Source organism: Tiliqua scincoides, chromosome 4 (assembly GCF_035046505.1).
Source record: "Tiliqua scincoides isolate rTilSci1 chromosome 4, rTilSci1.hap2, whole genome shotgun sequence".
Lineage (NCBI taxonomy): Eukaryota > Metazoa > Chordata > Lepidosauria > Squamata > Scincidae > Tiliqua > Tiliqua scincoides.
The window spans coordinates 168659737-168687459 of NC_089824.1; the positions used below are offsets into that span (position 1 = coordinate 168659737).

The 27723-nt window shown below is 44.5% G+C and overlaps 1 protein-coding gene across 1 annotated transcript in view; it reads right to left on the minus strand.

The window, feature by feature from the left end:
- KIF21B (kinesin family member 21B) overlaps window positions 1-27723 on the minus strand; it is a 78957-nt gene that overhangs the window by 12506 nt on the left and 38728 nt on the right. The window contains exons 5-26 of the mRNA XM_066623843.1: window positions 27426-27560; window positions 26824-26991; window positions 26252-26367; window positions 25378-25573; window positions 23086-23275; window positions 22457-22520; window positions 18982-19203; window positions 17832-17916; window positions 13792-13906; window positions 12848-13039; window positions 11327-11526; window positions 9496-9603; window positions 7167-7235; window positions 6289-6515; window positions 5866-6013; window positions 5546-5740; window positions 4456-4557; window positions 3560-3725; window positions 2974-3034; window positions 2596-2653; window positions 1277-1482; window positions 263-337 (exon numbers count right to left, since the gene is read on the minus strand). Coding sequence (XP_066479940.1) covers window positions 263-337; window positions 1277-1482; window positions 2596-2653; window positions 2974-3034; window positions 3560-3725; window positions 4456-4557; window positions 5546-5740; window positions 5866-6013; window positions 6289-6515; window positions 7167-7235; window positions 9496-9603; window positions 11327-11526; window positions 12848-13039; window positions 13792-13906; window positions 17832-17916; window positions 18982-19203; window positions 22457-22520; window positions 23086-23275; window positions 25378-25573; window positions 26252-26367; window positions 26824-26991; window positions 27426-27560 — 3098 coding nt within the window. The remainder of the gene's footprint in view (window positions 1-262; window positions 338-1276; window positions 1483-2595; window positions 2654-2973; window positions 3035-3559; window positions 3726-4455; window positions 4558-5545; window positions 5741-5865; window positions 6014-6288; window positions 6516-7166; window positions 7236-9495; window positions 9604-11326; window positions 11527-12847; window positions 13040-13791; window positions 13907-17831; window positions 17917-18981; window positions 19204-22456; window positions 22521-23085; window positions 23276-25377; window positions 25574-26251; window positions 26368-26823; window positions 26992-27425; window positions 27561-27723) is intronic.

The window sequence follows — 27723 nt, forward strand, 5'->3', positions numbered from 1 at the left end:
TCTCTCTCTCTCGCCCCTTGCACATCTCATCTTCCGCCAGTACATCCCAGAGAAATTCTTCCATCAAAGACTCAAAATCCTCACTTAAAGTCATTCCATTATAAGTCATTTTGTTTCAAAGTTGTCGAAGATTAAAAATTTGCTTAAAGTTGCAGTTTCCAAGAACCTATCAACAACTTTAAGTGAGGACTTGCTGTATCAGCATGGCTGTCAACTGGAAAGTCAGTTGGTCACTCATGCACACTGCCTTCCTTACACTCACCTGATGGGCTGACCCCGGTCATAGGATTTCCTCCTTGTGAGGGGTGATGTGTCGGAGCCACGGGACTGCCTAGGGCTAGAGAAGAGGCAGCTATTAATTATCCTTTGCATAGTTGGTCTCCCTCAGTGACAAGCCAGGACTACATGAGTGAAGTTACAGAACAGATTCAAATATTCTGCCCAATACACAAGGACAGTCTGTATTACACCTCAGAAGCCACATGGGGAAATCACTAGCTTGAAAATATCACTTAAAAAAGCATGTGCAAAGCCACACATTAGGGAGGGAAGGGTGAAAGCATTTTTCTTGCAGCTAACTGTGCATGTGCAGAGATATTTTGATGTGGGGGCCCATTCAGACAGATGATCCCCTAATATGCATTATAAAACGTTACAATCCTTGGATGACCGTACGCTGGTGAATATGCTAAATGTTTGAAGTGGCCATCACAGTGGGAATTGGGGATCCTGTCTCAATACTCCCAAGCTCCAAAGAAACCATGCTGGGTGCCAGTTCAGTTTCTGCATTTACTATACCAGCATCCTGAATGGAAAAGGTTGGCACCTTTCCTGTTCATCCTAACTGACTACTACAGCACTAAACAGGAGAACAGGAAGCTGCAAACCAAGTGAATTCCAAGAGGAAAAGTCAGGGACAGATCTCATAACAATGAGGAAACCAACAAAGCAGGGTTCATGGAAGCAGAAATCACTCATTTTGCTTTCCTTTTGGAAGACTTTGCCAGGAAAAAAGGAAGCCACCTCCAGTCCCAGAGCCATGAAGCACCTTCTGCTCCTTCTTGCCCAATACCCATTTGCCCATCAACTCTCCATTCCAAAACAAAAAAGAAATTTTGGTTGCTGACCCAGAATGACTAAAAAATGCTGTCTGCTGAAATGGGGCTAGGTGTGCCAAGATACATGGCCTTGTTGAGACTGAGTTAGCAGCTACCTGCACCCCAGCCTATCCAGCAGGGCCCATATACAGGATGATGCCAACAGTACTACAGCTTACAATGTGCTCCCTCGGGTCGGCAGGCTGATGGTGCGAGAGACCTTGTCCTTGTAGTAAGCATCGTGGATAGAGAAGCCAACACCATCCTCTTTGATCTCCATGAGAGATGCCAATGACTTGGTGATGTTCTTCGTAGAGATATCCAGTGTGGGTCCCAGGCACTCTGCAGACACAGCTTTCATCTGGCCAGACAGCTTGGGCTCCCCCTAAAACAAAGCCCCACAATGCATGAGCCAGAAAAGGAGTATTGACTAAGTTGACAAATAGAGAAGCTACTCACAGGCTGCCAATGCATTTGGACTAGCCTGGTGAAAGATCTTTTGGGGATGTTCTGGTTTGGAGAGAGGATTTTCCTGCTTCTGTCAGGGGCTTGGACTAGATGGCCTTGAAGACACCATCCAACTCCATGAAAGAACCACTAGCATAACAGCACTTGGTCCCTTTTCTCTCAGAATTCTCTTGAATTGTGAACTTAAGGATAGTCACCATTTGCAATTTAGTATAGACAACAGAAACCCCTCACATCACTGGGCAGCAGTTGTTGGGCTATGTAGAAGAGCCCTAGCAAAGTTGCTGTACACCCCGGGTTGCCAGAGTTTAAGAAGACCAATAGAACGATGCGTGTTTGAACAGTTGTCCAGGGAAAGATATTTGCTCTTGGTAAAAGAATGATTCCATACAGTAGTGGCTGGGAGAGAGACATTAGTCCAGGACTTTATATCCTATGAATATTGGAGCTAGATCAACACAGAAACAACTTCTAGATGAATAGCAATACCTCTCAACTGCCAAAATGCACCACAAACACCAAAAAAGGAGAGGAAGCCACACACATAAGAACAGAATAAGGCCATCTGACTCTGATGGGCACTAAAACCATTGGAAAGCTTCTGGTCTAAGCTAGAAAAGAAGGGAAACGAGACAAAGAAGTGACTGGGAGTAAGTAAGAACCATTGTGGTAGTCTTGCTGTAGTTTCATACACAGAATGAAGGCTCCACATGGTGAATTTCTCTTTCTCCCTTGATTAAATTTTCTTGTGATCAGATTTATACCAGAGTTTTTTCTACTGCTTTACGAGATGAAGTTTGTATTAACTGCTTCAAATATACTAGCTACATATAAATCTGACCATACAAGGCAACTGCATAAGAAAAAGCTAACTGTGCAAGAATGACAGGGATAATCCAACATTTGATGACTTTTTACCCCATCAGGAATTACTGCTTAAAATACACTGTAAGGTCCATTCAGATTCTACTGCTCTTTTCAGGCATATCGCACCTAGAACCACAATTGAAAGGAGGCAACTTCAACTTACTCTGCACTTGAAGTCATCCTGGCTGGCAGAGCCCTTCATTGAAAAAGACTGGGAAAAGCTGTGGAAAAAACAAAGAAAGAGTGGTGCATGCAGTTATCCCAAGAACTACAGAGAGTCCAGCTGCCACCCCCAAGACTCTTTCCTGACAGCAAAGCCCTGGCTCTACACTCAGTTGGAGTCATCTTCATTTCTGGACACTGAAAGGCCTGTTCACCCCTCCATTCAAAAGAAAAAAAATAATGTAAACTGACTTAGTAGGTGGCTACATTGGTCAATAATACAAAATCCACTTCATCCACTTTTTAGTTTAACAGTTCTCACAAGACACAGGAAAAAGAACTGTACGCACTTGCCTTTCCTTCTCTCAGGTGCACTTACCTGCTTTCCGAGGCCAAACTGAATTCAGACACTTCCTCGTCTGTACTAGCATAGCCATTCTCTGTGCAAATAGAAAACAAATATCCAGATCACATCCACTGGTACAGGGGCAGGGTCCCTACTGGCAAAGCACTTAGTACAGAGTGTGGCCCTTCCTCGGGCGAGCCAGCAGCACTGCCACTAAATTCATGCCTTGTCAGGAAGAAAGGTCTCCAGGACATTCCTTAAAACACAGTCCTTAATTCTAATGATTTTTGTCAAGCACATCCAAAAGCAAGTTTTTCCTCTTCAGTTTACAGAATCAGAGGAGCAGGTCCCCTAGGATGAAGCTAGAACAGAGGTACAATTCAGAACCAGTCTTTCCAGCTGAGGCAGATCAAATCAGGAAAGGTTCCGATATCCATGTGCTGACTGCAATTATTGCATGGTAGCTTGGCTGTTTAAAGCTTTTGTTACTTGGTGGCTCTCCCCATGCTGGCCTTTTCCCCACATAGAGTATTAGATCTCAAGGAAAGATTATGGAGAGGGAGGGACTGTCAACATGCGTGGAGTGCTAAGCAGACATCCAAGGGCTTCATGCTCCCACCTTGCTGCACATTGTGGATGAGTGCCTGTAGCTCAGGGTGGGATTCTGCCTTCTCCCTCAAGGCATCCAGGATGTGGTGGTTCTGGGAGGAGCCAGTCACATCTGTTTGCCTCAGGCGTCCTTCCAGCAGGCGGATCTGGGCTTCTTTCTGGGCAACTTGCAGGCTCTGTTTGCAGAGATCAGAGAATTAGACACAAGTCCATCATGAGAGACTTTCTAGGACCTGAACGAAAGAAAAGGAGGGCAGCTTCTGGTCCCAGCCTCTTCATCGGTTCTGTGTGCAGGCAAGTATCAGCTGCATTCTCAAGATTAAGCTATTCTCCAAGCCAACAGGGCTCTCTGTTCTAGCCATGGATTATAAAGCGAGAATGGAACACTGCGGTCATGTTCTCCAACTCTAGCTTAGCCTACATCACAAGTTTTTATTTCTCAGTAAAGCTTATGGCTAAATGAGAGCCAGGGTGGTGTAGTGGTTTGGGAGGTGGACTTAGACCTGGATGATCCAGGTTCAAATCCCCCCTCAGCCACAAAGCTTCCTGGGTGACCTTGGGCCAGACACTTTCTCTCAGCCTCACCTACCTCACAGGGTTGTTATGAGGACAAGAAAGAGGGGAGGAGCAGCTGTGTAAACCGCCCTGAGCTCTTTGGAGAAAGGGCAGTATAAAAAATGTGAAAAACAAACAAACAAACCAGAACTTAGAAAGAGAGCTGGTCCAAATGAAGAGGTTTCGAATCCTTGAAAATATATTTTAAATGAAGTAAGTTATTAACAATCGTACAATAACTCATCAGCAACAATCTACAATTTGTCTTTGGACTGCTTCTAAGTTGCTATAAATATAACTATGGCTACCAAATCCCTGGGCCATACAAGGGATTCTGCTTTTTTGACCTACCTTGTCTATGGATGCCTTGAGGAAGTTGTCCAACAAAAGCCGTGCCTCAGCCAAGGAGCAGGAGCTGATCACCACAGAGGTGTCGGTAGAATCTAGTTCTTCCTAAGATGAGAATAGTGAGAAGGTTTACAAAGGGGCACTTGCATTTTGCATCTCAAAATGGCTCCATACTGAAAAGTTAGTTCCACAAGCTGGCCTGCTTCCCCAAGAGACCCATTCAGTAGTTTTGTATTGGAATGTAGTAGACACACTATCCACCTCGAACCCTAATCCTATACATTGTGAGGCCTTGTCTTTGAGAAGTCTACAGACCATCAAATTCATTCAGAGTACTGATACTTCCACATGGATGGACCCTAATCCTAAGATGGACCCTAATGGATGGACCCTAATTCCACATGGATGGACCCTAATCCTATACATTGTGAGGTCTTTGAGAAGTCTACAGACCATCAAATTCATTCAGAGTACTGATACTTCCACATGGATGTCAAGTTCTTACATCTCTGAATAAGATAATCTCACTGTGTCCTTAGAGGACATGAGGAGTGAACTATCTTGCAGTTAAACAGTTTCAGGACTTTCTCTGGGTCATGCTATTCCAAGTGCCAGCCTTCTCCATTCCTGTCTTCAAAGAAAGCATTAAAATACCGGAACGACCCACTCAGAACCAAAATGGTTTGTTTGGGTTGATGAGATTGTAAGTCATTAAAAAACAAACTTTTTTGATCCATAAAGGCAGGCAGTTCATTACACCCAAGCATCTAAACCAGTGATTCCCAAGCTTACCTGGGTCACGATGCCCCCACAGCCTCTTCTTCCTGGCTCAACTGGGCACTGCCATCTTTGATCTCATGAAATCTTGCAAGATCCAAGATAGTGGCATTTGGGGGAACAGGTTGGAAGGGCCACCGGGGACATCCCAAGGCACCCCGTGAGTGTATAGTAATGCCATAAGACATAACACATACTTTGGGAACCCCTGATCTAAACAAAAGTTGACCACCTAGCCAGGATCAGATCACTCCTAGCACCAAATTCACAACCGTAGCATTGCCCTCCTCCCACAAGGTGAACAGATGGGACGTACCTTAGTCTCCTCAATCTGCATGATGGTGGCCTGGCAGTCTGAGATGCTATCATTGATGTAGTCAATGTTGGCTGCCAGCACCTCAATCTCTTCATTCAGCTCCTGCAGTCCCTTTTGCTCTTCAGGGTTCTCAGTCTGCAGTTTTTCCCTCTTCCCAAGAAGCATCTCCTGCATCAGTGACAGTTCCTCACGTTTCTGAAGGGAAAAAGTTGAAGGCGGAAATGCTCTTTTCAGTCAATGTTTTGTGACATAACCCCCTCAGTTCTTACCCATCCGTTCAGTTTCTTCATTACCCACCAGTTCTTGCTCCAATGCCTCACCTTGATGAGCCGCTCCATATCTGATTCCAGATTGATGACTGTCATCCTCTGCATGACAATGTCAAAGACACGCCGCTCCAGCGACTGCCACTTCAGACGGGCTGTTTTGCTGAAAGTCTGGTTTGTTCCTTTCTTGGGGAACTTCTTCCTGACAGAGAGAAATTGCACCAAATTGCACCAAAACAGCTCATTCTGAACACTCTGAGTACACCATCCCAAATACTCCTGGTGCAGAGAGATGGGGAAAAGGGCCAATTTGAATGATGCTACTAGGCACAGGGAAAAACCAGACAGAAGCCAACCCTCCAGGAGGGAAAGACTGCCTTTGAAGGGATTTGCTTCACTGTGCAGAAAGTGCTTTTAGGCACCTTTCGCAGATTAGGCTGGACAGTGATGAAACAGCTTACTTCTGCAGTGCCTGACCTGATACTCCGAGTCCCATTTGCGGGAGGAGGGTCTCCCAGGAAGGTGTTAATTTTTCTATTCCACTGGCGCACAATACTGGAGACAGAACGAGAACCAGATTCTGGCTCTGAGGAGGTAGTACTAGTGGAGACCTCGGCACCCGAATCCTGCATGGCTGGCTTTTGGTTCATCCTTCCAGCAACCCGGTCGGACATAGGTTTGGCCAGGCGGCGCAGAGCAGAGACCTAGGTAGTGAAGAATGGAAATGCAGGGTGGTCCGGGCACTGTGCAGTTTTAGGAAATGGGGAACTAACTCCTATGTAGCAGTGGCACAGTCCCCGACTTCAGTTCTGATCTTCAACCATACCAAAAGTAGAACTATTGGAACCCAAAGGCAAGGTCTCAGAGCATCATGAGCTTTAAGGAGACACTCTTTTTTAAAGTGACTAGCAACTGCCCATGACTGGGCAAGGTTCCCAGAAATGGGCATACGCATGACAAAAATAGTATTCAAAAAGCCAGAAGAGCTATGAACCACATTGGCACCCATGCCCTGATGAAGGCTTGATGCAACAGGTAAGGTGCCCAGCTTGTAAGGAGTAATGGAATTGCTCTACATAAATAGAAGCTGGGGGAGTTTAAGCAATACACTTGCGTTTTAGAGAGAGAGAGAGAGAAAGAAATGCTTCTGTCTCCCCTTTACTTCATGTGGGGTCTCAGGTGATACTGGGAGATATATTCCTTGCTTGGTTCACTGTCATCTCCATTCTGAGTAGCTATTCATAACTTGTAAAACCAACATGCTTAGTGCTTTTGGCTTACTGTGATGTTTCAAAAAGGAAAAAAAAGACCTTATTTTTGGAGTGACAATGTTCTCTGCCTCTCCTGCCACTCACCTCTTGGGTTTTCCTGCGCAGTACAATCTCCTGCTGCCGCTTCTGGGATTCTAGTGCACGAATTTGAAACTGAAGATATGATGAGAGGAAAGAACTGTTTATTAACAAGATCTGAAGGTGGGCAGGAATAGACAGATGGGGGAATCTGTACAAAAGCAATCTCAATGGCAGCAGCCACTGCAATGAATTGGAATCTTTTCAGTGTAAATGAACACAGGGAAGGAAATGTCTTTCTGATACAAGACTTATAAGGCTCACAAAACCAAGTTCTCAAGGCTCCTTCCCTCCCAAGAAAACAATTCAATAGTTCCAAGACTTATCCCCTTCTCCAAAGCAGGCTACACACACCTGAAGCAGATGCCTGCCCAACCTTCACCTGAAAAATCTCCAAGGAAAGATTTTTCACAGTCTCCTTAAGGAACATATTCTAATACCAAATTATTCTCATTGAGAATAAGAAGCCTTCGTCTCAAGTTTAAGCTTCGACCTTCCTCTCTATAGCTCAACACTGTTGCTTCTTGCTCTCCACTCAGGGGCCAGAATAATAATTCTGTTTCTCAGATACCTTTAATAGCAATTTCCAAATATCTACCCTTATTCTTGTCTCACTAGCTTTATCAGCTCAATATGCTGCCTGCCTCCTGCAAAGCCCACACTGGAAGATCTAGAGCAGGTGTGTCACATTCATTTCATACGGAGGGCCACATAGCATTCATGATGCCTGCTGAGGGAAGCGATGTCATTAGGTAAGAAGCGATGTCATTAAACAGGTCATAACCAAAAATAAACACTCATTAGCTGCAAATGACAAAAGAGAAAATATACGAATCTTGATCATATTTCATGATATGGGAGAGCCTAAGTTTCACGTGGGCTGCCCTTTCAGCAGTAACACCTAAGCACTACACAGCAACAGAAAGCCTGAGGGCCATATAAAAAGCTTCCACAGGCCACATCTGGTCCCCAGGCCTTATGTTTGACACCCCTGATCTAGAGAATCAGGGTGATTCATTGGACAATGTGACACGCACCACTAGAGGGCAACATTTAGCATGAGATAGTTAGGATGCAGGAACACCCAGATCCTTCCTGTTATCACTGGTCTGGAAGATACTGCTTTGGGTCACTCAATGATAAAGAGTTAGAAGACACACACACACAGCCATTGGGGACTGTGAACTGTAAGAATGGCACTCAGCTGGCCAGCAAGGATGTGAAAGTTCTGAATCTAGAGACTATATTCCTGTACTGCACTGCCTTCTTGGCACTTCTGGGAATCTCTGCTTTTTATTTAGAGACTCTCCTGAATAGCAGTCAATAGTTCCTCTTCCCTGAAGCCCAGACATCTGACAGATTCCCTGGAGGAGACCAGAGTTCCAGCCTACATCCTGCTTCTAAGAGGCCTAGTGTCTCAGTCTCTTTTGTGTTCTAAGTTATAATATAACTTGTTTATTATGGAATTTTTCCAAGCGATCCTTGTTTATATTATCTCCTTTTAAAAACAGGAAATAGTGAATATTTTAATGAGATGCGCAGGATCTGAAGAATAGGGTAGGATATACATCTAAATCAATAACATCAGGGTCCAAATAATTTCACAGAAGCTAGAAATTTGGAAAGTGACCACTATTGGCAAGGCCAGAAAGAAGGCACTTACCTAAAAGATTTACAGGTGTTCGGTGATAAACGTTCGTTTAACAGACTGCACATATGATGTGGTCAAAGCACAATAAAGATGCTCTTAATAAGGCAATTGTGTCTCCCATAGCCTGCGGCAGAGTGTCTGCTTACACAACAGAGAAGCTCTTAAGGCAAAGAAGAGGCAATCTATCTCCAGCAGCCTGTGCAGGCAGCTAGTGTCTGGCAGGGAGCGTCTGTTTACACAACAAAGGCAATAGATTGGACTGAATGTTCACTTAATGACCTAATAATTAAACAATATGGTTCGGAGAACGTATCCCCGTCATTAAGTGGCGCACACCTGTATATTGCTCCAATCCTCTCTTGTGAACAAGACATCTAAATGAACACACACTTCAAAGTCATTGGTAAAAGTTACATTAATTAGCCAACCTTCTGCCATGACTCTTTTTCCTGAATTATCACATACCTTCTTTAAGGTAGCATCAGATTTGTATGGAGCTATGTATGGATACAGATACTACTAGGTCAGGTGAACATCAAATCACAGTTCCCTTTCACATAATAATTCTGATTACATTAAATGACGTCCCCCGGCACTCCATGGCTTTTGGTAAACTCTGCTAGGAGATGCCCCCCTGGGGTTGGGAATGCTATAGCACTCCTACACCATGGCACACTTGCCCACCTCCTGCCTGCGTTGCTCCTTCTTCAGCTGGGCTATCTCCCGGTTCCTTTTGGTCTCTGCCAGCCTCCGCTTCTGCTGCTCCTCACGCATTTGTTTCATCAGTGCCACCTGCAGGTGAAAAGGGACAGATCCTAATTAGGGAATCCTAATTAGATATAGTGGAAGCAGTGCTATCTCTCCAATAGCCATAGGTACAGAACACTACTAACTGAGTAGTATGAGTTGGCATCCTTCAGTCTCGGAAGACTATGGTGTCACGCTCTGAATGGTGGTTCTGGAACAGAGTGTCCTCTCTAGTGCGCGAAGCCTGGGTAAAGTAGGTATGGAGGATAGGCTGTTACCCATGCAGCAAATCCCCCCTCTCCACATTGCTGAAATGGTCCAATGGAAAGGCAGAAGCCAATACGGTTGGTTCCAGCGGCATCGCAGGAGTTGCCAGAACGTGACTGTGTTCAGTCATGAACTACCTCAGGGACTCCGGCTCCGGATTTTGCCTCGAGGTTGTCTCCTGAAGCCTTTTCCACAACTGGATGTAGCCACAAGGCAGTGGAGGTTTGGGATCAGAGTTTTCCTTCTCTCAGATGAGCTGCCTTCCCAGGCTGACAAGTCCCATCTACCCGGTGGCTGTTTAGTCGCCTCTTACGACAAGTACAGCCAAACTGAGGGCCTATTCTTATCCCCAGCTCCCAGGGGAAACTGGGAGTATACTAAACTGAGTAGTATAACTGAGGATATAAACAAAATAGTTTGGTTCAAGTGAGCATAACTGCTGGAATGTAGGTTGGAATGGGGAAGACTCTAGTTCAAATCCCTGCTCAGTCATGAACCTAGCTGAATAGCATAAAACAAATTATTGGCTCTCAGCCTAACCAATCCTCCCAGAGCTATTGTCAAGGTAAAACAGGACAAGTCTACTTCCCTAAAGAAGAATCAAAATTCACACGTTACTTTGCCTGATAAGTGTTCTTTACCTCAGGCCAGTGGTGTAGCTAGGTCACTTGACACCCAGCGCGTACAAATTTTTGTTATCCCATAATTAATAACAGTTTTATTCCACCCTTCCTCTAAGGAGCTCAGGGTGGTGCCCACGGTTCCTCCTCCTATTTTGTCCTCACAACAACCCTGTGAGATAGGTGAGACTGTAACAGTCATGACATGAAATGAATATAATGGCCAGAAAACGAATGCAGTGAATATTTCCCCACAAGCAATGGATGAAATTCTGCATCAAATGGTATATAACATGATGGTATTATTCCTAAAAGCTACAAATTCTGCAATTTGGGTCACTAGGGTGTCAACCCCACCCCAAGGATATCTCATTGGCCTGTGTTGAGTTAAGATAGTTGCTCTCAAACTTTTAGCACCGGGACCCACTTTTTAGAATGACAATCTGTCCAGGACCCACTGGAAATGATGTCATGGCTGGAAGAGACATCATCAAGCAAATTAAAACACATTCTAAATAAATGAGAGAAAAAACAAATAATTAAATTAGGGGAAACCAGCCTGTATCCTGCCTGCAATAACACCCGCACCCCTCCCCACAAAAAAAAATTAGTGAGATTTTCAGCCCTATCCAGCACACAGTTCAATTTAAGTTCTTATATTTCAAGCGATTTTAGCAATTTTTGTCACTTGCAGTGTCACCCTCCTAAGGTTGGTACCTAGGGCGGATCGCTAGCTATGCCACTGCCTCAGGCAGCCTCTCCACTCCTGGGTTTAATGGACTTCATTCAGTCAGACTCCTCTGGAGTCAGTACAGAATGGCCCAAGCCACTTGAATCTGTTCAGACCCTCGCTTACTCTCTGCCTGCCTCGATCCACTCACCTTGGCCTTCTTCATCTCTGCCACTTCTGCATGCAGCTTCTTCAACTCTCGCTCATATCGAGACTGGTTCTTGAGGAGACGGGCATGCTCCTTCTGGGCTGCTTGCAATTTCTGCAGGTCCCTGTTCATCTCCCTTAGTCGCTTCTCATAGTCCGCTTTGATCTTGTTAGCCTTCTCCTCTGTGTAGCATTCCATGGAGCCTGAGGGAAATACAGGGAGCAATAGAGCTCTTTGTGCATTGACTAGCTGCACTCATTGTCGACATCACTGAGATAAGAAGACTAGTTCCCAGTGTTAATATCCCTACTTATATCTTTGAGGGTCATGCTAGATATTATTTGAAGCACATGACCTAAAACTGTGAGCTTGCTTATCCTTTGTAAAATAGCAGTGTGGATGGTAATACTAGATTGAGACTAGACTAGTAATCTAGATTAAACTAGATAATTCTTTGCCTCCAATGAGATCATGATCTGGATGCCCACCCCCATAGATATTTGAGCAGGGAGTAAATCTCCTGCTGGTGCAAAGAGTAGCTGTAGAGGCTCCTAATCTGGACTGAGACCATGGCATAGGCAAAGTTTTAATGCTTCCTTCTCCCAGTCTAGTCCCAGGCCAGATCCCCCCCCAGCATATTATTTTACAGAGGAAATACAGGCACACAGACACAGAGCACATGCTTACTGTCTAGTATGGTGTTATATCACATATAAAGAATGTCTAGAATACTCATGGGTAATTGTAAACTTATATGAAAACCTATAAAAGTTTGATTATGATTTTACCACCACGGTGGTAAATCATGGAGATTTTAACACCTCATTTTTACATGGTTATGGTAAATTGCATGCTTCTAGCATCTGAAATTATCATTTCAGACAACTGGAAATCTGAAACTCTTCTGAAGCAGACAACTAGATGGATGAGATTAGTTCTTAATGCTGATCTACTTAAGGAGGAGCATGTGGAACAGTCCTCCTGGGAGTATACCAGAATGCATGTAGGAGCATGGCAAAATTAAATGGTACTTTTGTTGCCCAGCAAAGCAGCAGCCAGCACACCCAAGAGTAGTAGTTTAGACTTCTCCTCAGCATATCTGTAATGTGCAGATAATTTTTCCATGAGGGAAAAGTGTTCAGTAATGCAATCCCCAACCTGCATTCTGAACATGTAAACTCAGCTCTCAGACGCAAGGCGTATGTCTAAAGACACCTGCAACTGCTGAAGTTCTTGAATCTGGAACACTAGTTGTGTGTATCACTGGCACATGACTATTCCAACATTAAGTCTTCTAGCTTTCTATGAGTAAAAAAGTAGTATTAGGACCAGCTTTGAGGAGTCCAACAAATGCTTGGGTGGAAGAATTACTGCTCCAAACCAGTAACTCCATGCCTAAATCACAGACTTGATTATGAAACTGCATGAGGTGATCCCCTACTGTTCAGCACTGGGTCAGATATGGGTCACATAGCTGCTGTTCAACCTGTCAGAATGTCATCCCCCCAAGCAGCATTCCCTTACTGAGGTTCTGCAAGACCCTATCCCTCTCTAGCTGGGTGTCACGAATCTTGTTCTGGAGCAGAATCAGCTTCTCTTCGTACTGATGCTTCAGGGTCTGAAGTCGCCTTTGGCTGTTCTCCAGCTCATCTATGAGCTTCTGCTTGATTTCAATCTCACAGGTCAGGTCAGCCAGGTCCGCCTGGAAATTTGCTGCTAGAGAGAGAGAAGAAAATGTCAATATTTTGAGGGAAGTGGGACCTAGATTTGCACATTTTGCGGCTAGGAAAAAAGTATCCTTTATGGGACAGGATGGAAAGGGAGGAGGTCTAACCTTTCAGAGAGGAAGCTAAGAATCACCACCACACTAGTCACAGATGAGGCTACAGGGGTTGTGCATTCAGTATTCCCATCCCACCTAATTAAACCCTTTTACACCTGCATATGCACCCTGAAATATGTGCGCTGCATCACCCTGTCAATCTTTAAATCGCAACAAGGTGATGAGCGCACAGACGGCAAGGGGAGACACGACAGGCTAGCCTAGCCTAACCAAAGAGGAGGGAGAGGCGCATAAGTGAGCAGGCAGAATGGTAGAAGGAAATGGGGATAGGGGATGGAGGGGCAGGTTTCCCCCACAAAAATGACACTTGGCATTTGTGACCCCCAGTGCATTCACCTAGATCCCTTGGAGATCATGATCATAGCTTAGTGCAGAACACATGTTCCACATGCAGATAGCCCCTGATTCAACCCCTGACAACTTTGAATAGGTCTGGAAAAGAGCCCCATGAAACCGTGGAGAGCTGGTGCCAGTCCACATAAACAACTCTGACACAAATGGACCAACGGTCTGACTAAGGAGGCTACAGCATCATACGTCCACATACCCCTATAGTAATTGTGCTCCCCTACACCACCCTATATGTACCCTGAAAGAGCCAGTCACAGTTGCTGCAAGAGCCTACCCTTTTCTTCAACATCTGAGTCAGAATCCACCAGACTCTCTTCACTTCCTGAGTCCTCATCCTCTTCCTCCTCCTGGCCACCTTCTTCCTCGCAGCCACTCTCATCTCTTTCTTCCTGAAAAAGACAGGGTGTGCATGGGAGGTTCAATCATCAGAAAGAGGGAGAAGTGCTGTAGCTCATTTTGTGATATTTCAAATACTCCCCTGCCTGATGCTCATACTTGGTACTCTATCACTCCATCTTCCTTGGCTCACTGGTTTCTACCAAGGGCAACAGCAGACACAGAGAAGCATCTTGTAATTCTTGGCCTGGTAAGTTTTGCACTGCTTAAGGACACAGGCATCAAGGGGCTGTACACCTTCTGAAGGAGCCAGTTTTTCCAGTTGACAAGTCAGCACACACACACACACACACACACACACACACACACACACACACACCAGAGCTTACCAAAACTGCTCTGGACATTGATATGCTATCTGACTGGAAGGTCTGATTAGAACTCAAGCACACTGTTGGGAAACGCATCGAGAGGAGGAGATTAACACATGCCACCAAAAACTCAATGTAGCCATTCTAGCCTTGCACTCTAGTCAACTCAGCTCCTGCTTTTTCCAACTCTGCTCCACCAAGTAAGGACTTGGGAGATACTATTCCAACTTCACAATAAAAATGTATTTTGGCACACTCCATCAAAATAATGGCCCTTCTACATGTAAGCTTTTGTTCATATTTCAACAAGGAACAGCCCTCTGCAGTGACAAGCGAGATATCCCATCCACACTAGGTTGGGTAACTTTTCTACTCTTCAACACATCTCTCTTTCCTGAGCCAGGTGTGCACAGCAGCACTTTAAGGAGGGGTAATATTTTGCCTCCCAAACAAAATACAAAGCAAGCATCACAAAAGAGCAAAGTTTTAGGAAAGAGCAACAGCAATAATACTGTATCCTACCCTAACTCATGGCATTAAGAGAACCATTTTTTAAAAATTATCTTGTCTTGACATTTCAAGGTGGTTTAAAATATCTCAAATCAACCTTAGCACAATAAAACAAATGCAGTAAAAACAAAACACACATAGCAGCACCAGATTGTACACTGAAAGCCTAGCCAACTATGTCATTTTTTTTTCTGAATGGCATGCATGTTAACTTTGTTACTAACCCATTGTTCCTCTTTTAAACTTTATGATTCCCACACACATCTTTTTATGGACTCTCCTTGGAAGACAGCCCAACCTACACCATAGCTAAACAATACCTCATCCCAGGGGAAAGAGGCAGCACAGGCTAGTACCAAGTAATGCTCAATTAATGCAAAGCATTAATCAACGCAATGTTGCATTTATTAACCTTAATAAAACCAAAAGATCACCCCAAATGTGCACTCATTAGCATTCACATGTTAGCAGTGTTTTTACCCTCAGGATACACAATTGGAGAGCCTACAACAGGAGAAATAAATGTCTGCATGGCGGTGAATACCACCTGACACTCTAGCACAGCTTCTGTCAATTTTTCAGCTTATATTAACAAAAAAAACACTGTAGAAAGAGAACACGGGAACTTCTGAAATGTTGCTGATGTGATCAAATTTCAGAAACCCACTGGGAATCATATGATGCTCAGTCTCCCTCTAATTGCATTTGTTGTCTCCCCAAAGGCCAAATCCAAACTGTGACCCCATGCAGCTGCTACTTGTGAATAAACCTGAGCCCCTAACCAGATAACGATGTATTAATATCTCATCTGACTCCCTTATTGCATTAGTATCCTTCAAAATCCTCTCGTAAAAAACCAATAGTGGAATTATACAAATCACTCGGAACTGTCTGCCAATTTTAAATGCTTTTCTGAGGCCTCCCTGCAGGGGGGGAGGGGTCTGGCCCTCCCGGCCTTTCCAAGGGGGACCCCCTGGTGTCATACACTGCCAGGGTTTGGGATGCTCAGAGTTCTCAATTCTCAAACCCTAGAACCCTCAAGGAACCCTGTTCAGTAGTACTGCCACCACCCTGTATGTGCCAGTGCCTCAGTCCAGCGACACTGAGACCCTCTAGCCTTAATTCTATCCCTTGCAGGCACTGAGCACTTTCTTTAATTAAAGCCTCAGTCCTCAAGTTACTAGACCTCAATGAGTAATTGGTAGCTAGCTGAATGGCTAGGCAGGATTCTGAACCTTTGCTCCCAACAGACAATGAAACAACTTAGTAAAAGGATATTTACTTTATTAAATACATAGGGTTACATAAGGCAGCAAATGCTAGAGGCATAAACATCTAGGAAACGTATCAGTATAAAAATAACAAAGCTATTATTCCCTAACCCTCACCTGGGTTAGCTTTCCTTTGTAGATCTTTCCTCCAGGTTACCTATAAGGCCACATGGCCCTGGCGGACCAAGCTCTCCCTGCAGGATGTTGCACCCACAACCTTTTCCATCAAACAGACAAAGACCACCCCTTGGGCTTTGTTCTTATACTTCTCATGCTAACAGGATGCAGGTGACTCTGTACTTATTTAAACTGTCCACTCAGAAACTCTTGGGGACAAAAATCTTCCTGAAGTGGGGCTGGATGCTAGCCCTCTCAGCTCTCCCCTCCCCACTGGAGGTCCACAGCTGCATTCCCTCCTTGATGGGTGCCTTTCTGTCTGCCTAGGTGCTACATTATCACCTTCCATTGAGTTGTTAATTCTGTTGGCTGTTGTTACTCACATCCTTGCAGCTAGGAACTGCAAGCCACTTCTCTGTTACTGGTTTACTTTGGTTCAGGCGCTACATGCTACTAGGCCTAACTAACAGAAAAAAGGGGGTTTGTGTCACCCAGCTCCCCCTCTTTGGGTTGGCAGCATCTGCCAGAATCAGGAGCAGGGGTTGCTGTCAGCCTGCTCTCTCAACTCCCAACTGTCCTGTCATCCCTGGCCTCCAGGTTTAAGTAGGGCAGGCCCCTCCCCTTTGGCCCCTCCACTTCCCTCACAGGGATGGTACAAAAAGGGCCTGTCTCTAGGATTGCCCTCCCCTGGGATTACCACAACTCCTCCCCTTCCTCTCTCTGTATCCCTCCCATCTCCTCTCACCTGGAGCTGCCAGGGTTGTTCCTGAGATAGCTGGGGAGGCTGCTGCCTCTGCTCTGGTATCTGCCTTTGGGGGGTGGGCTGGCCCTGCCCACTTGGGTCCTGGAGCTCTGCAGATGACGTCGGGAGGTCCAGCTATGGGCTCCCAACGTTATAGCCAGGTGGCCTGCCCAGCAAGACAGGTCCCGGCTGGCTGGGCAGGGGAGTGCTCTCCTTCTCCCCCGAGGCGGGGGAGGGGTGGCTGCCTAGCTGCTGAATGGCCTGCGTTCTGTCTTCCCCCTCCCTCCTCCAAGGTGGAGGAGGAAGTGGGGGGTTCGGAGTGCAGTGTTCCTCCACTGCGCTTTGCCGCCCACAGGAGTGCCCAGGCAGCGTATGGGGAGATGGCCCCATGTTCCACTGGCTTCCTCCCTGATCCTCTGGCCCAGAAGTCTTCTCCCTGGGTAAGTTGGGGACCTGTGGGAGGAGGGGAACCCCAACAGCTTTATCTGAATGAAAGAATTTGATTTTACTTATAGAATTTTCCTTTTTTTTAAATGCATACTTTCTACATAACTGCATCCCACAGATACACACTGGATTTGAAGCAGAAGAACAAAAGTTAGCTGCACAGAACAGCCTGCAGTCAGTTTTGTCTGCTCTATATACCAAAGACAGATCAACTTTTAAGATTCCTCAATGATTTAGTCAGCAATGATTGCAATTACCAAACTTTTTGAAAACACAAGTTCAGTTTAGATGTGGGGTCTGTGACCATAAATAAAGAATGATGATGAAGTTCAGTTTAGATGAAGAATAGATGAAAAGTAGAGTACATTCAGGTCTTAGGTATCAGTTTCTCACTATGCTGAAATAGCGCCACCATCCTCATGCAATCTGCCCTGGTCTCATCAAAACTCAGGGCTGACAACGCTGACAGACACCTGAAGAGATCAGAGGTTAGCAGCATGTGAATGGCATGACCTCTTACCTCTTCTGCCTCATTCTCATCTGTCTCTTCTGCCTCATTTTCCTGCTGTAGCCTCAACCTCTTCTTAAATCCTTCCTTCTCTGGGCTGCAGAAAGGAGGAACATTAAATGAATACAGGTATCCATTTTTATTTCACCTTTGAGTTAGAAAAATAGCCCCCAGGATCAGTGGCGTAGCTAAGGGGGTGCAGGGGGTCGCAGTTGCACCGGGCATCGAGCTTTAGGGGGGCAACAAGCTGAGCTTGACACTAGTGACCAAAATTGTGAAAATCTTGGTAAGTATGAATAATACCATCATGTTATATATCATTGGAAAGGTAATTTAATACAGAATGCAATGAAACAAACGGCACTGGAATATCTGTTTTCTATCAAAAGTTATGGCCAATTAACCAGAAAATGAAAACTGCCTTGTGGAACAAAAAATGGATTTGCTTAACTCCAAACTGACCTATGAAACTATTTGTTCTGAGTGCCAATGAGATGTCATTATGATACAGCATGGAACCAATAACATTTTATTTATTTGCTTAATTAAATTTGATTTTGTCATGTGGGGGGCACTACAAAATGTTCTTTGACTCCAGGTTGTAGATAGATGCCTTATCTATGCCACTGACTGGGGGGAGGCAGCAGAGCAAGCGGGTGGTGAGCTGCCAGGGGGAGGAGGTGGGTTCCTCCCAATTTTTACTTTTTAAAAACCCTGGGTGTGATGTCACTTCCGGTTATGATATCACTTCCGGGGCAACATTTTGACCTTGGCACCCATCATGAGCTACGCCACTGCCCAGGATGACTGACAAACTGAAAACAATGTTACAAATACAACTACAAAACATCACACATTAGTAAGAGGAAACACCAAGTGACATATGAAACTGAAATATATTCCTCCCTTGTCTCCCCTTCCAAACCTGTGATCATTCTCATAAACCTTCAGTGAGACAAGCCTATCCAGCATTCACCACCCTTAAATTATATGAGGGAAAATGAAGGCACAGCATGAAGAAAAGGGATATGCTATTCAGTATCATGCGCTGTGTTACAGAAGTTAGGTAGAGCACAAGAGCAGGTATTTTTCTATGCAACTAACAAGTTCTGAGCTACAACATCCTAGCTAGAAAATGCCCAATAGGAAAATCCGTTCTTACCTTTTCTTTCGCTGCTTTGTCTCATTCTTCAGTCGCTCCAGGTCTTGCTTGGCCCACTGGAGGACGTTGGAGGCATCAGCTTCTACAGAGGTGGCAGGGCTACTTGAAGACCCCAACCCAGGCCCTGGAGACAAGCCCAGGGAATAGGGCAGCCTGGAGGAAACCCTTGATAGATTTCGACGCAGTGATTCATTCATCGCTTCGCTTTCCAAGAGTTTTGTCCTACAAAGAAGACAAAATAACCTAATAGTATTTTTAAATACTGAGGAGCTACCATCAAGGAAAGGAAAAAAAAGATTTATTTGGTATGCCTAGGAGCAATTTGGGGGGAAAAACTTCAAGAGTAAATGTGAAGGCTGCAAGTTTCATCGCATCCAGTGTAGTCTGATCTAGTATTCCATAAGCTACAATGTAGACAGGTACAGAATTCTTCCAGAGGCAGCCATAAGAATTCTGCACCAACAAAATGCAAATTTGGCTATTAAAAATAGCAAATTCTAACAGGCAGAATACCAGAAAATTAATGAAGTCATGTTACTTTGCTTAGTCAGAAATTCTGACCATATTGTGGAATCTAGAGCAGATTCTTATAAACACTCAGATACGTGACTCTGGGATAGGAAGATGCTGTGGCAGGAGGTATTGGGACTAGGAAATAGAAGAAAAGATGTAGCTGTAGTGCTGCTCCTACCTCACTTATGATTAACTATCCAGGGGCTCAAGTGTTTGTCTGGCTCCCAACTGAGAAGGAGTTTTCTTCATGAATAGGAATTTTCTGAATATATCTGACAACTGTCAATTTTTGCACCTACAGGACTGAAGGTTTATTTAATTTATACTTTTCTGCTCTTTATGCTAAGACATTCAATATAGGTTACAATACAAGCAATAAAGTTACAAAAAAAGAATTAGGCTAATGCCATTTCCTTCGGGGTCTGATAATATGAGCTCCCTGGCCCGGAAGCCTCTTTTTCTGGGCACATGAATCTTAAATAGCTCTGGGAAGGTGAGGAAATGGGCTACCCCTTGAGTTCTCTCATGCTAATAGTGGTCATTTTCAGAGCTTGGCTCAACCCCAAGTCTGGTCTACTAGTGCTAACAGGAGCAACCAGCCCAGTGTTCTGCATCAGAGAACCAGCTTCACTGCCAGTGTAATCAACACTTCTAAGGAGACTATCATCAGATGGTGGGAGGCAGTTATTAAACTCCACAAAGGCCTATTTAAAGGAGATTTCTCACTTACTTAAAAGGGAGAAGATCTGTCCAGGCTACATTAGGCAAAACACCTAGCATTATGAAAGCCTTGGCTGCAAACAATGATCAAACAGAACAAAAATCACAAAGCAAGTGAGCTAATACCTTTAATGAGGCTTTATTAGTGTTCAAGACACAGCATGCAATTTCAACAGAACTCTTCATTCAAGTTAGTTTTTATTAAAATAAGAGAATCTGTATTTTTTTCTCTCAGAGCCTGGTCATGGAGTAAGGCCTGGCTTATTTGCAAACTCAGTTTTCCAGGGCCAAAGTTAATATAAGAGATGAACAGGATACTTCCCTCTTTAAAATTAAAAGTAGCTATAGAGAGACCTGGATCAGATTGGAGCTAGGGAAACTGAAGGAAGGTTTTATGATTTTAGAAATGGGCTATGCCAGATACAAGGGAGGGCACCAGCATGCAGGTCTCTTGTTATCTGGTGTGCTCCCTGGGGCATTTGGTGGGCTGCTGCAAGATACAGGAAGCTGGACTAGATGGGCCTATGGCGTGATCCAGTGGGGCTGTTCTTATGTTTAGCTGCTATTTGCTCATCACAGAGAACACATGGACACTATTCTGGTTGTTGCATGTCTGAGAACGCTGTGCCCACTATTAACGGCAATCCTGTGACAACTGCCACTTGCAGCAACTGTTGCTCTGGTGTCATGCATCAGCAACAGTTGGGGCAAGTGCATGTTTACATGTCTGCAAGAGCTGCCACTGCCTTTGTGGTGTGAAATCCTGTGATGTAGTGGTTAAAGTGACCAGGGTTCAAATCCCCATTCAAACATGAAAGTTACTGGATGACACTGGGCCAAATCAATAGCCTACCCTACCTCATAGGACTGGGGATTACAGGAAGGGAAGGAACAATATACATTGCCCTGAGCTCCTTGGAGGAAGGGCAGGACATTAATGTGCAACATTAAAAATATTATATTTGTAGAAACTGCTGCTGTGCTTGTGTATATTTATGGCAGTTATCACCCTAGTGTGTTTGCATATGAGAGCTGCTCTTGTTGTATGCTTTGGTATTTCTAGCCATTGTTTGCACATGCTTGTGAGAATAAGTTGTAAGCAAGCACAACATGGGATTGCAGAACATGCTAACTTCCACACTATAAAAGTAGCAAAGGTGCATGTCTTTATATGGGGGGTCCATATCCACAGATCTGGTCCAGAGGCGAGAGAAGGGAAGGACTAGGCCTCCCAATGCCTTATAAAGCATTAAAAAGTCACTTCTGATTTTCTGAAAAACCAGAACTCACATGTTTTTCATTCTAAGACTCAGTCTGAGCCCGGTAGAGGCCACCGATAGATGTGTGCAACCTCTGCTGGGCTCAGGCAACGGGAGCTGAGATTCCCTCAGCTCCGAATAGTGGGGGGGAAGGCGTTCACCCGGATCTGTGGTCTCACCTAACCGAGGGCCACCTAACCATATCTGTGATCTCACCTAACTGTGGATACGGGGGCACGTCTGTAGTTTCCATCTTTATTTTATTTATTGAGGGGGATGTGAATGAGTGAATTTGTCAGTGAAGGCACTGACAGAAGAGTTCTCTTTAAAAAAGGGGTCTTTTGACTCTAGAGCAGGGGTGTCCAAAGGTTTTGGCAGGAGGGCCACATCAGCTCTCTGACACTATGTCGGGGGCCGGGAATAAAAACAATTAATTTACATTTAAAATTTGAATACATTTGAATAAATTTGCATAAGTGAATATATTAAAGATGAACTTATATGAATGAATGAAGGTCCTGCAATAGCTCAAGGCCTATACAAGGTCTTGCACAAAGCAAGACTGGCCTTTTTCTTTGCTGCCGCTACTGCATCACAGACATGAAAAAGCAAGCAATGGAGGGAGCCCTCATCCCACAGCTCACACGAGAGGTCAAACAGTCGCCCTCACACTGAGAGCAGTTGCGTCGGGCCAGTGCGGGCTCCAACAAATCCCCAGAGGGCCAAAGGCCCATTGGAGACTAGGGGTTTCCTGAGGGCCGCATTGAGAGGCCTTGAGGGCCACAAGCGGCCCCATGGCTGGGGTTTGGGCACCCCTGCTTTAGAGTAAGGCTTACAGTCCAAATACTGCAGTACATAAAAACAGGGAGAAAGGGATGGGCCAACAGTGACTTGATCAATCAAGCAGCAAAACTAGGATTAAAGCCCAAAGGCCCTTAATTGCACAAAACTGTTCTAAAGCAGAAATGGAGAACAGTCTGCACCTGAGTTCCTCAATTTCCCGGATGTAGTTCTGGATCAGAGCACCAATTGCTTCATTGCCATCACCTGGAAGACAAAACCATGAAGCAAAGCAATAAGATATAAAGTCTAAGTAGTAAACAACAGACTACAAGTTAATCAAGAGTAAAATAAGGTCCTAAAGATGTCTTCAGATGCCTCAAAGAAACATCAAACACAGGCATGGAAGTTGCTAAGAGCAGCTAAACGTGTTATGGGCAAAACACACAATGCACATCCTGAAATACTGGGAACGCACACATACACCTTCCACAACAAAGAGAGTGGCTCAGAAAGGTATGAGATGTAGTGTCTAGAGAACGTTATAGAGAAGAGATTTTTAAAAACTGTAGAAAACCCATTGTGGTATGGAGATGTCTTTGTGATATTTGGAGCATTCTATATAGCAAGTGAATTGAGCAAATTATGTCTTTTCACAAAGTTAAAATCTTAATTAAGAAAGAGAATTCCTCAGGATCCAGCTTAGTAAAGCTATCTCTGAGGTCTGTTTAACAGGAAGTACTTAAGAATTCTACAGTGCTACTGTAGGTTAGATGCTAGTTAAGGAAGGATTTGGATTGGAAATCCCAGCCAGTTGCCCTTTCAATCTCACCTGCCTTGGCAAGTATCAAGTTGGCTTCCTGGCTCATCAAGTGGGTTACTCTGATGTTGATAGCATCAATAGCTTCTTGCATGGCCTTCACCCGCATACGCAAAGTAGTGTTCTCCTTCTGCAGCATGGCATTCTCATGGAACAGATCACTGTAGCCTTCAGAGCCATCCTCTCCAATGACTCGCTTACCCTTTGGGGACAGGGGAGTGAAAAACAGTGAGAAGCCCTACAGGTAAAAGAAAGCCAGCTGGGGAGTAAGATAGATGCCCTGTTCATATCCCATCTAAGAGGGCAAACATGCAGCAGTCACAAGAGGACTATATCATTTCACTTTTGCTTTCTACCCAACATGCTAGTTTTATACACCCAGAAAAATCTGAAGCTGGGATGCTTTTAAAACCAGTGCAGGATGACTGGATTGTACTGACAAGAGGCTGGGTTCCCAGAGGCATTGTTTTGTATCTGGCTCCAGTTAATGGACCTTGGGAGTTCTAGTAAAAATGAACAAAAAAACCCAAACACACACAATGTAGATCATGCAAGGCTCGTCTCCCCATCTCCTACTTTGAAACATTTCATTCTCCATATTCATTCTGAGTACTGTACAGTGTCCTCCATACATTTATGAATCAGTTCTGACAGTATCAGGCAACAGCAGCAAAGATTTTTATATCTGCACAAAACCTTTGATTGTTGAACCCCCACTGAAAGTTACAGAATTCAAACGTGCAAGAAAATTAAAACATGAAACATTTGAACAAAAAAGAATCACCACCTCAACCATCACAAGAAGCCAGCACTAGAGCAAAGTTAGAAAGGAAGCTGCTTTATTCCGAGACATACCTTTGATCCATCGAGCTCACTACTGTTAACCCTGACTAGCAGAGGCCCTACAGTTCAGAAAAGAATTGTCCTCTGTTCTAGTTGGCGATGCCACGGATTGAAATTGGGGCTTTGTGCATGCAAAACAGGTGCGCTGCTACTGAGATATGGCCACTCCCAACAGCAGCCTGTCGCTCAAAGTCCTGGCCAAATAGAATCATTTTTACTAATCTTCAAAAGGGACAATAGAGCAGATTTCCCTGAAGAGACAGGCAAAGTCTCATTGCTAACGTCATGAGAAAGTGTTAGTGTAATCTACATGCTTCTTCTTTATATCTAGCAATTCAGTCAGAGTGCTGGATATGATGGTCAATGAGCAATAAGGGTCTAAAAACCCTGACATTCCAGAGTTCAAGTCTGGAGGAACAGGCTTAGAAACAGACCTAGGTAGCCATTTTTCCTTCTCTCCATCCCTTGCATCTTGGTAACTTTGAAAACGAGTAGAAAGCGGAAGACAAATTCTGGAGAAGGGTGTACTCAACTCCTAATTGCTAGGGGATTTCCAAAACCCTCCATTTTCAAGTTATTCTCTATCCCTAAATGAAACATATCTTAGGGTGATCAACCTGTGCAGCAGTCAGTTCCCCCAAATACTGACAAAGCTTCAGTCCTGAAGTTAGGTCTTAATGCACACTACAGAGAATCGAAACAAGTTAATGTACAAACCCTTAAATCACACCAAGAAAGCAAAAAGAGGCCTATGACAAAGGAAATCTGTTACATTCTGCACTCCACAATCCACATCCTTGTGGTAATCTACCTTTACAATAGATCCTGCCAGGTATAGTCAGTTATATAAACAAAGTGAAAGACAGGCCTCAACACAGGCTAAGAATCACTAGGACACAGGCATGAAACCCACAGGTTGCTATTAGTCCAACTGTACAGATGAGAAACTGAGTCAGATGACAGCTGTCTGAACCCCACAAAGAATTAACCAATAACTTCAGATTAGGTCGCTTGAAAGTTCATCTCCACTGGTCCACATTGGTTTTCACTCCCCACTATTCCAACAAGTTGTCTCTAATGACCACCCTATGAAGGGGGAGAAGAATAAAACCATTTGATTCATCACATAGCTCTGCTCTTTCCCACTATTTACTAGGTTCACCCTCTGCATGTATATCCCTATTATCCCCATTTTGTAGGTGGGGAAACTGAGGCCAAGAGAAGAATATCTGCAACAGATGCAGCTATAAAACTCTAAAACTGGTGAAAAAGAGAAAGAAAAAGGAACCCCAAAGAGCATTTAGGACTTTTACTAGGGGGATTTAACTGGGTTTACAGCACCTGATGTAATCAAAGGAAGATGTTATCAACTGATGCAAGTGATGCAAGTCCCTGGTGCTGAAAGCTTGTGGTTCAATTTCCAGCAATGTCTAGGGATGGGAGACCACAATATGTCCTTACCGCTTTGTACTCCATGAGTTCCATCTGAAGGCGGGCAATTTCAGCTCGCAGGGCATTGATCTGTTGACTTGTCTTATCCTGATTCACCACCACTTTGTTCTTGATGTTGCGAGCACGATTGGCATACTTTAGGGTGTTCAGAGTCTCCATAAAATCCCGGTCTGAAGGGCTCACACAGGCAATCATTATAGTTTGGCTATAAGAGGAAGAGCAGAGATAGGGTCAAGCATAGGAGGATGCCAGTTGGGTGTTCAGTGTAGCGGTCAGTCATTCCCAATACTGTATTGACTTCCACCAAGATGCAATTAGACAGCTCAAGTCAACAGCTGGGTGCCCCCATGCGAGGTGAAGAGACACACACCAGAAGCAGAAAAAGAAGTTGGGCTGGCATTATCCACTCTTTGGCAAATTACCAGCTATACTTTCTGCCCAACAGCAAAAAAGAAGCAGGGGATCCCAAATCAGAATGAATGTGTCATCGCAGACTCAAAACACAGGGAACAAAAGGGATGATTGTAAAGAAAACAGCCTAGAAAGAAGGGGAAAGAGGCGATTACAATTATCCCAGGTTAGGCAGTTCAGTTGCCAAGTGCAGGATCAAAAACTGCTTATGCATATTATGTAAGCATCAGTTTTGCAGAAGCCAACAACACATTTGAGACTCAGGGAAAAATAAAACCCAGAATGTGATGAAAAGCCCACTCCTTGGAACATCTGCTACAGTCCTTGGGCACTCCCTTGCTGTTCAGTGTCAATCATAACATCACATCTAAATAGTCTTCTCTTTACCTAAATGCCAGAGATGCTGTATAAGCACTTCCCAGGTTTTAGATCAGCTACACCAAACAGATGTCTTACTTTCTCTTCCCATTACCTGTTGCCACCAAGGGAGTCTTGAAGGAGTCGTGTGAGCTTTGAATCTCGGTAGGGCACATGCAAGGCTTTCTTGCTCTGATCTCCAAGGGCACTGATGACATTTCCCAGTGCTAACTGCCAAGGAAATAGACAAGTCAGCAAACAAACACCGTAGCACTGTCATATTCATATTTTACATTTTTAAGTGCCCACCTTCAGATACCTTAGGTATATACCTAAAAAAACCCACAACAAATACAATGCAAAATGGCCTTTCATTAAAATGCTAATATGACTGTGTGGCAGTCAAATTGCAACCTCATTTACATAATTCCCCAGAAACTGAATTGCTATATTGCAATTGATTCACAGGCAGAACCTTGCCCATCAGAAACAATGAACATTGTACACGGGTTGCCTTGTTCCATAAAGCCAACATACTAAAACAAAGAACTCTGCTCTTTATTCCCAAGATCAAGCCAAGTTTCGTAAAGACTAATATACCAAGCAATTGAAGAAAAAGTTTGCCAGACGGCTCTAACAATTGCCCTCATATCTAGTCCTGCCCCATCTCTGTGATAAAGGCCATACCAAACCACAGTTGATGGAGATCCCCTCTTTGGCTCTCTCTCCTGTAGCGCCAGTCCGCTTCAACCTCTCTGACCCAGCCAGGTCAACAAAATGGAATTTGGCAGTTCGTGTCTCATACTCGCTGGCAGGTTGAGATCCCTCCAGGAGGCTGTTGGAGTCTCCATTCACCTGGAATCAGAACAAGCCTCAGCAGCAGCTCTGGAGAAAGGGACTTTGAAAGCACCTAGACTCAAGTACAAATTTTGAATATTGGTACTGTTCGTTGCCCGTAAAAGTGTCTTCGGAACTCCCACCAGTGCCTGTTGCTGTAGGGCCAAGTGAAATCATGCTACCTTACCCCAAAGTAACAGAAGGCCAAGTCAAGCTTCTCAGATATGATTTAACCCATTTTTGCCTGGCCCACAGGTGTACATATTTGGTTTCTGTTGCACTGGGCAGAAATGACTTAAACACACACATCCTGCTTCCCTCCCCCCAAAGGTCTCCCCATATCTCAATTTCCTAAATGATTAACGATCACATGGAATTTTTCCTTTCCTTCATCTGCCACAAGGGAAAGCAGGTAACCATTTCAACTACCTGCCCTCCTCACATTTTCTTACCAAGTGTACAGGGGAGCAGACTCGCATTTGGCAAAGGTGGATAGTGAAGATAGCATGAGAGCGGGAGCTCTGGACGTTCATTTGCGTGCTGGCTGTGGTTCGGGACAGAGCTCCCTGCTTCAGGCACTGAATCAGCTGCAATGACAGAAGGGAGTTGCATTTCCTGATGCTGATCAAGGGCGCGCACGCACACACACACACACACACACACACACACACACACACAAATGCAAACCACAATTTTTCAACCCTGTTTGAATGAACTGTAGAATAGCTTCCTGTTGGACTCTATTTCATC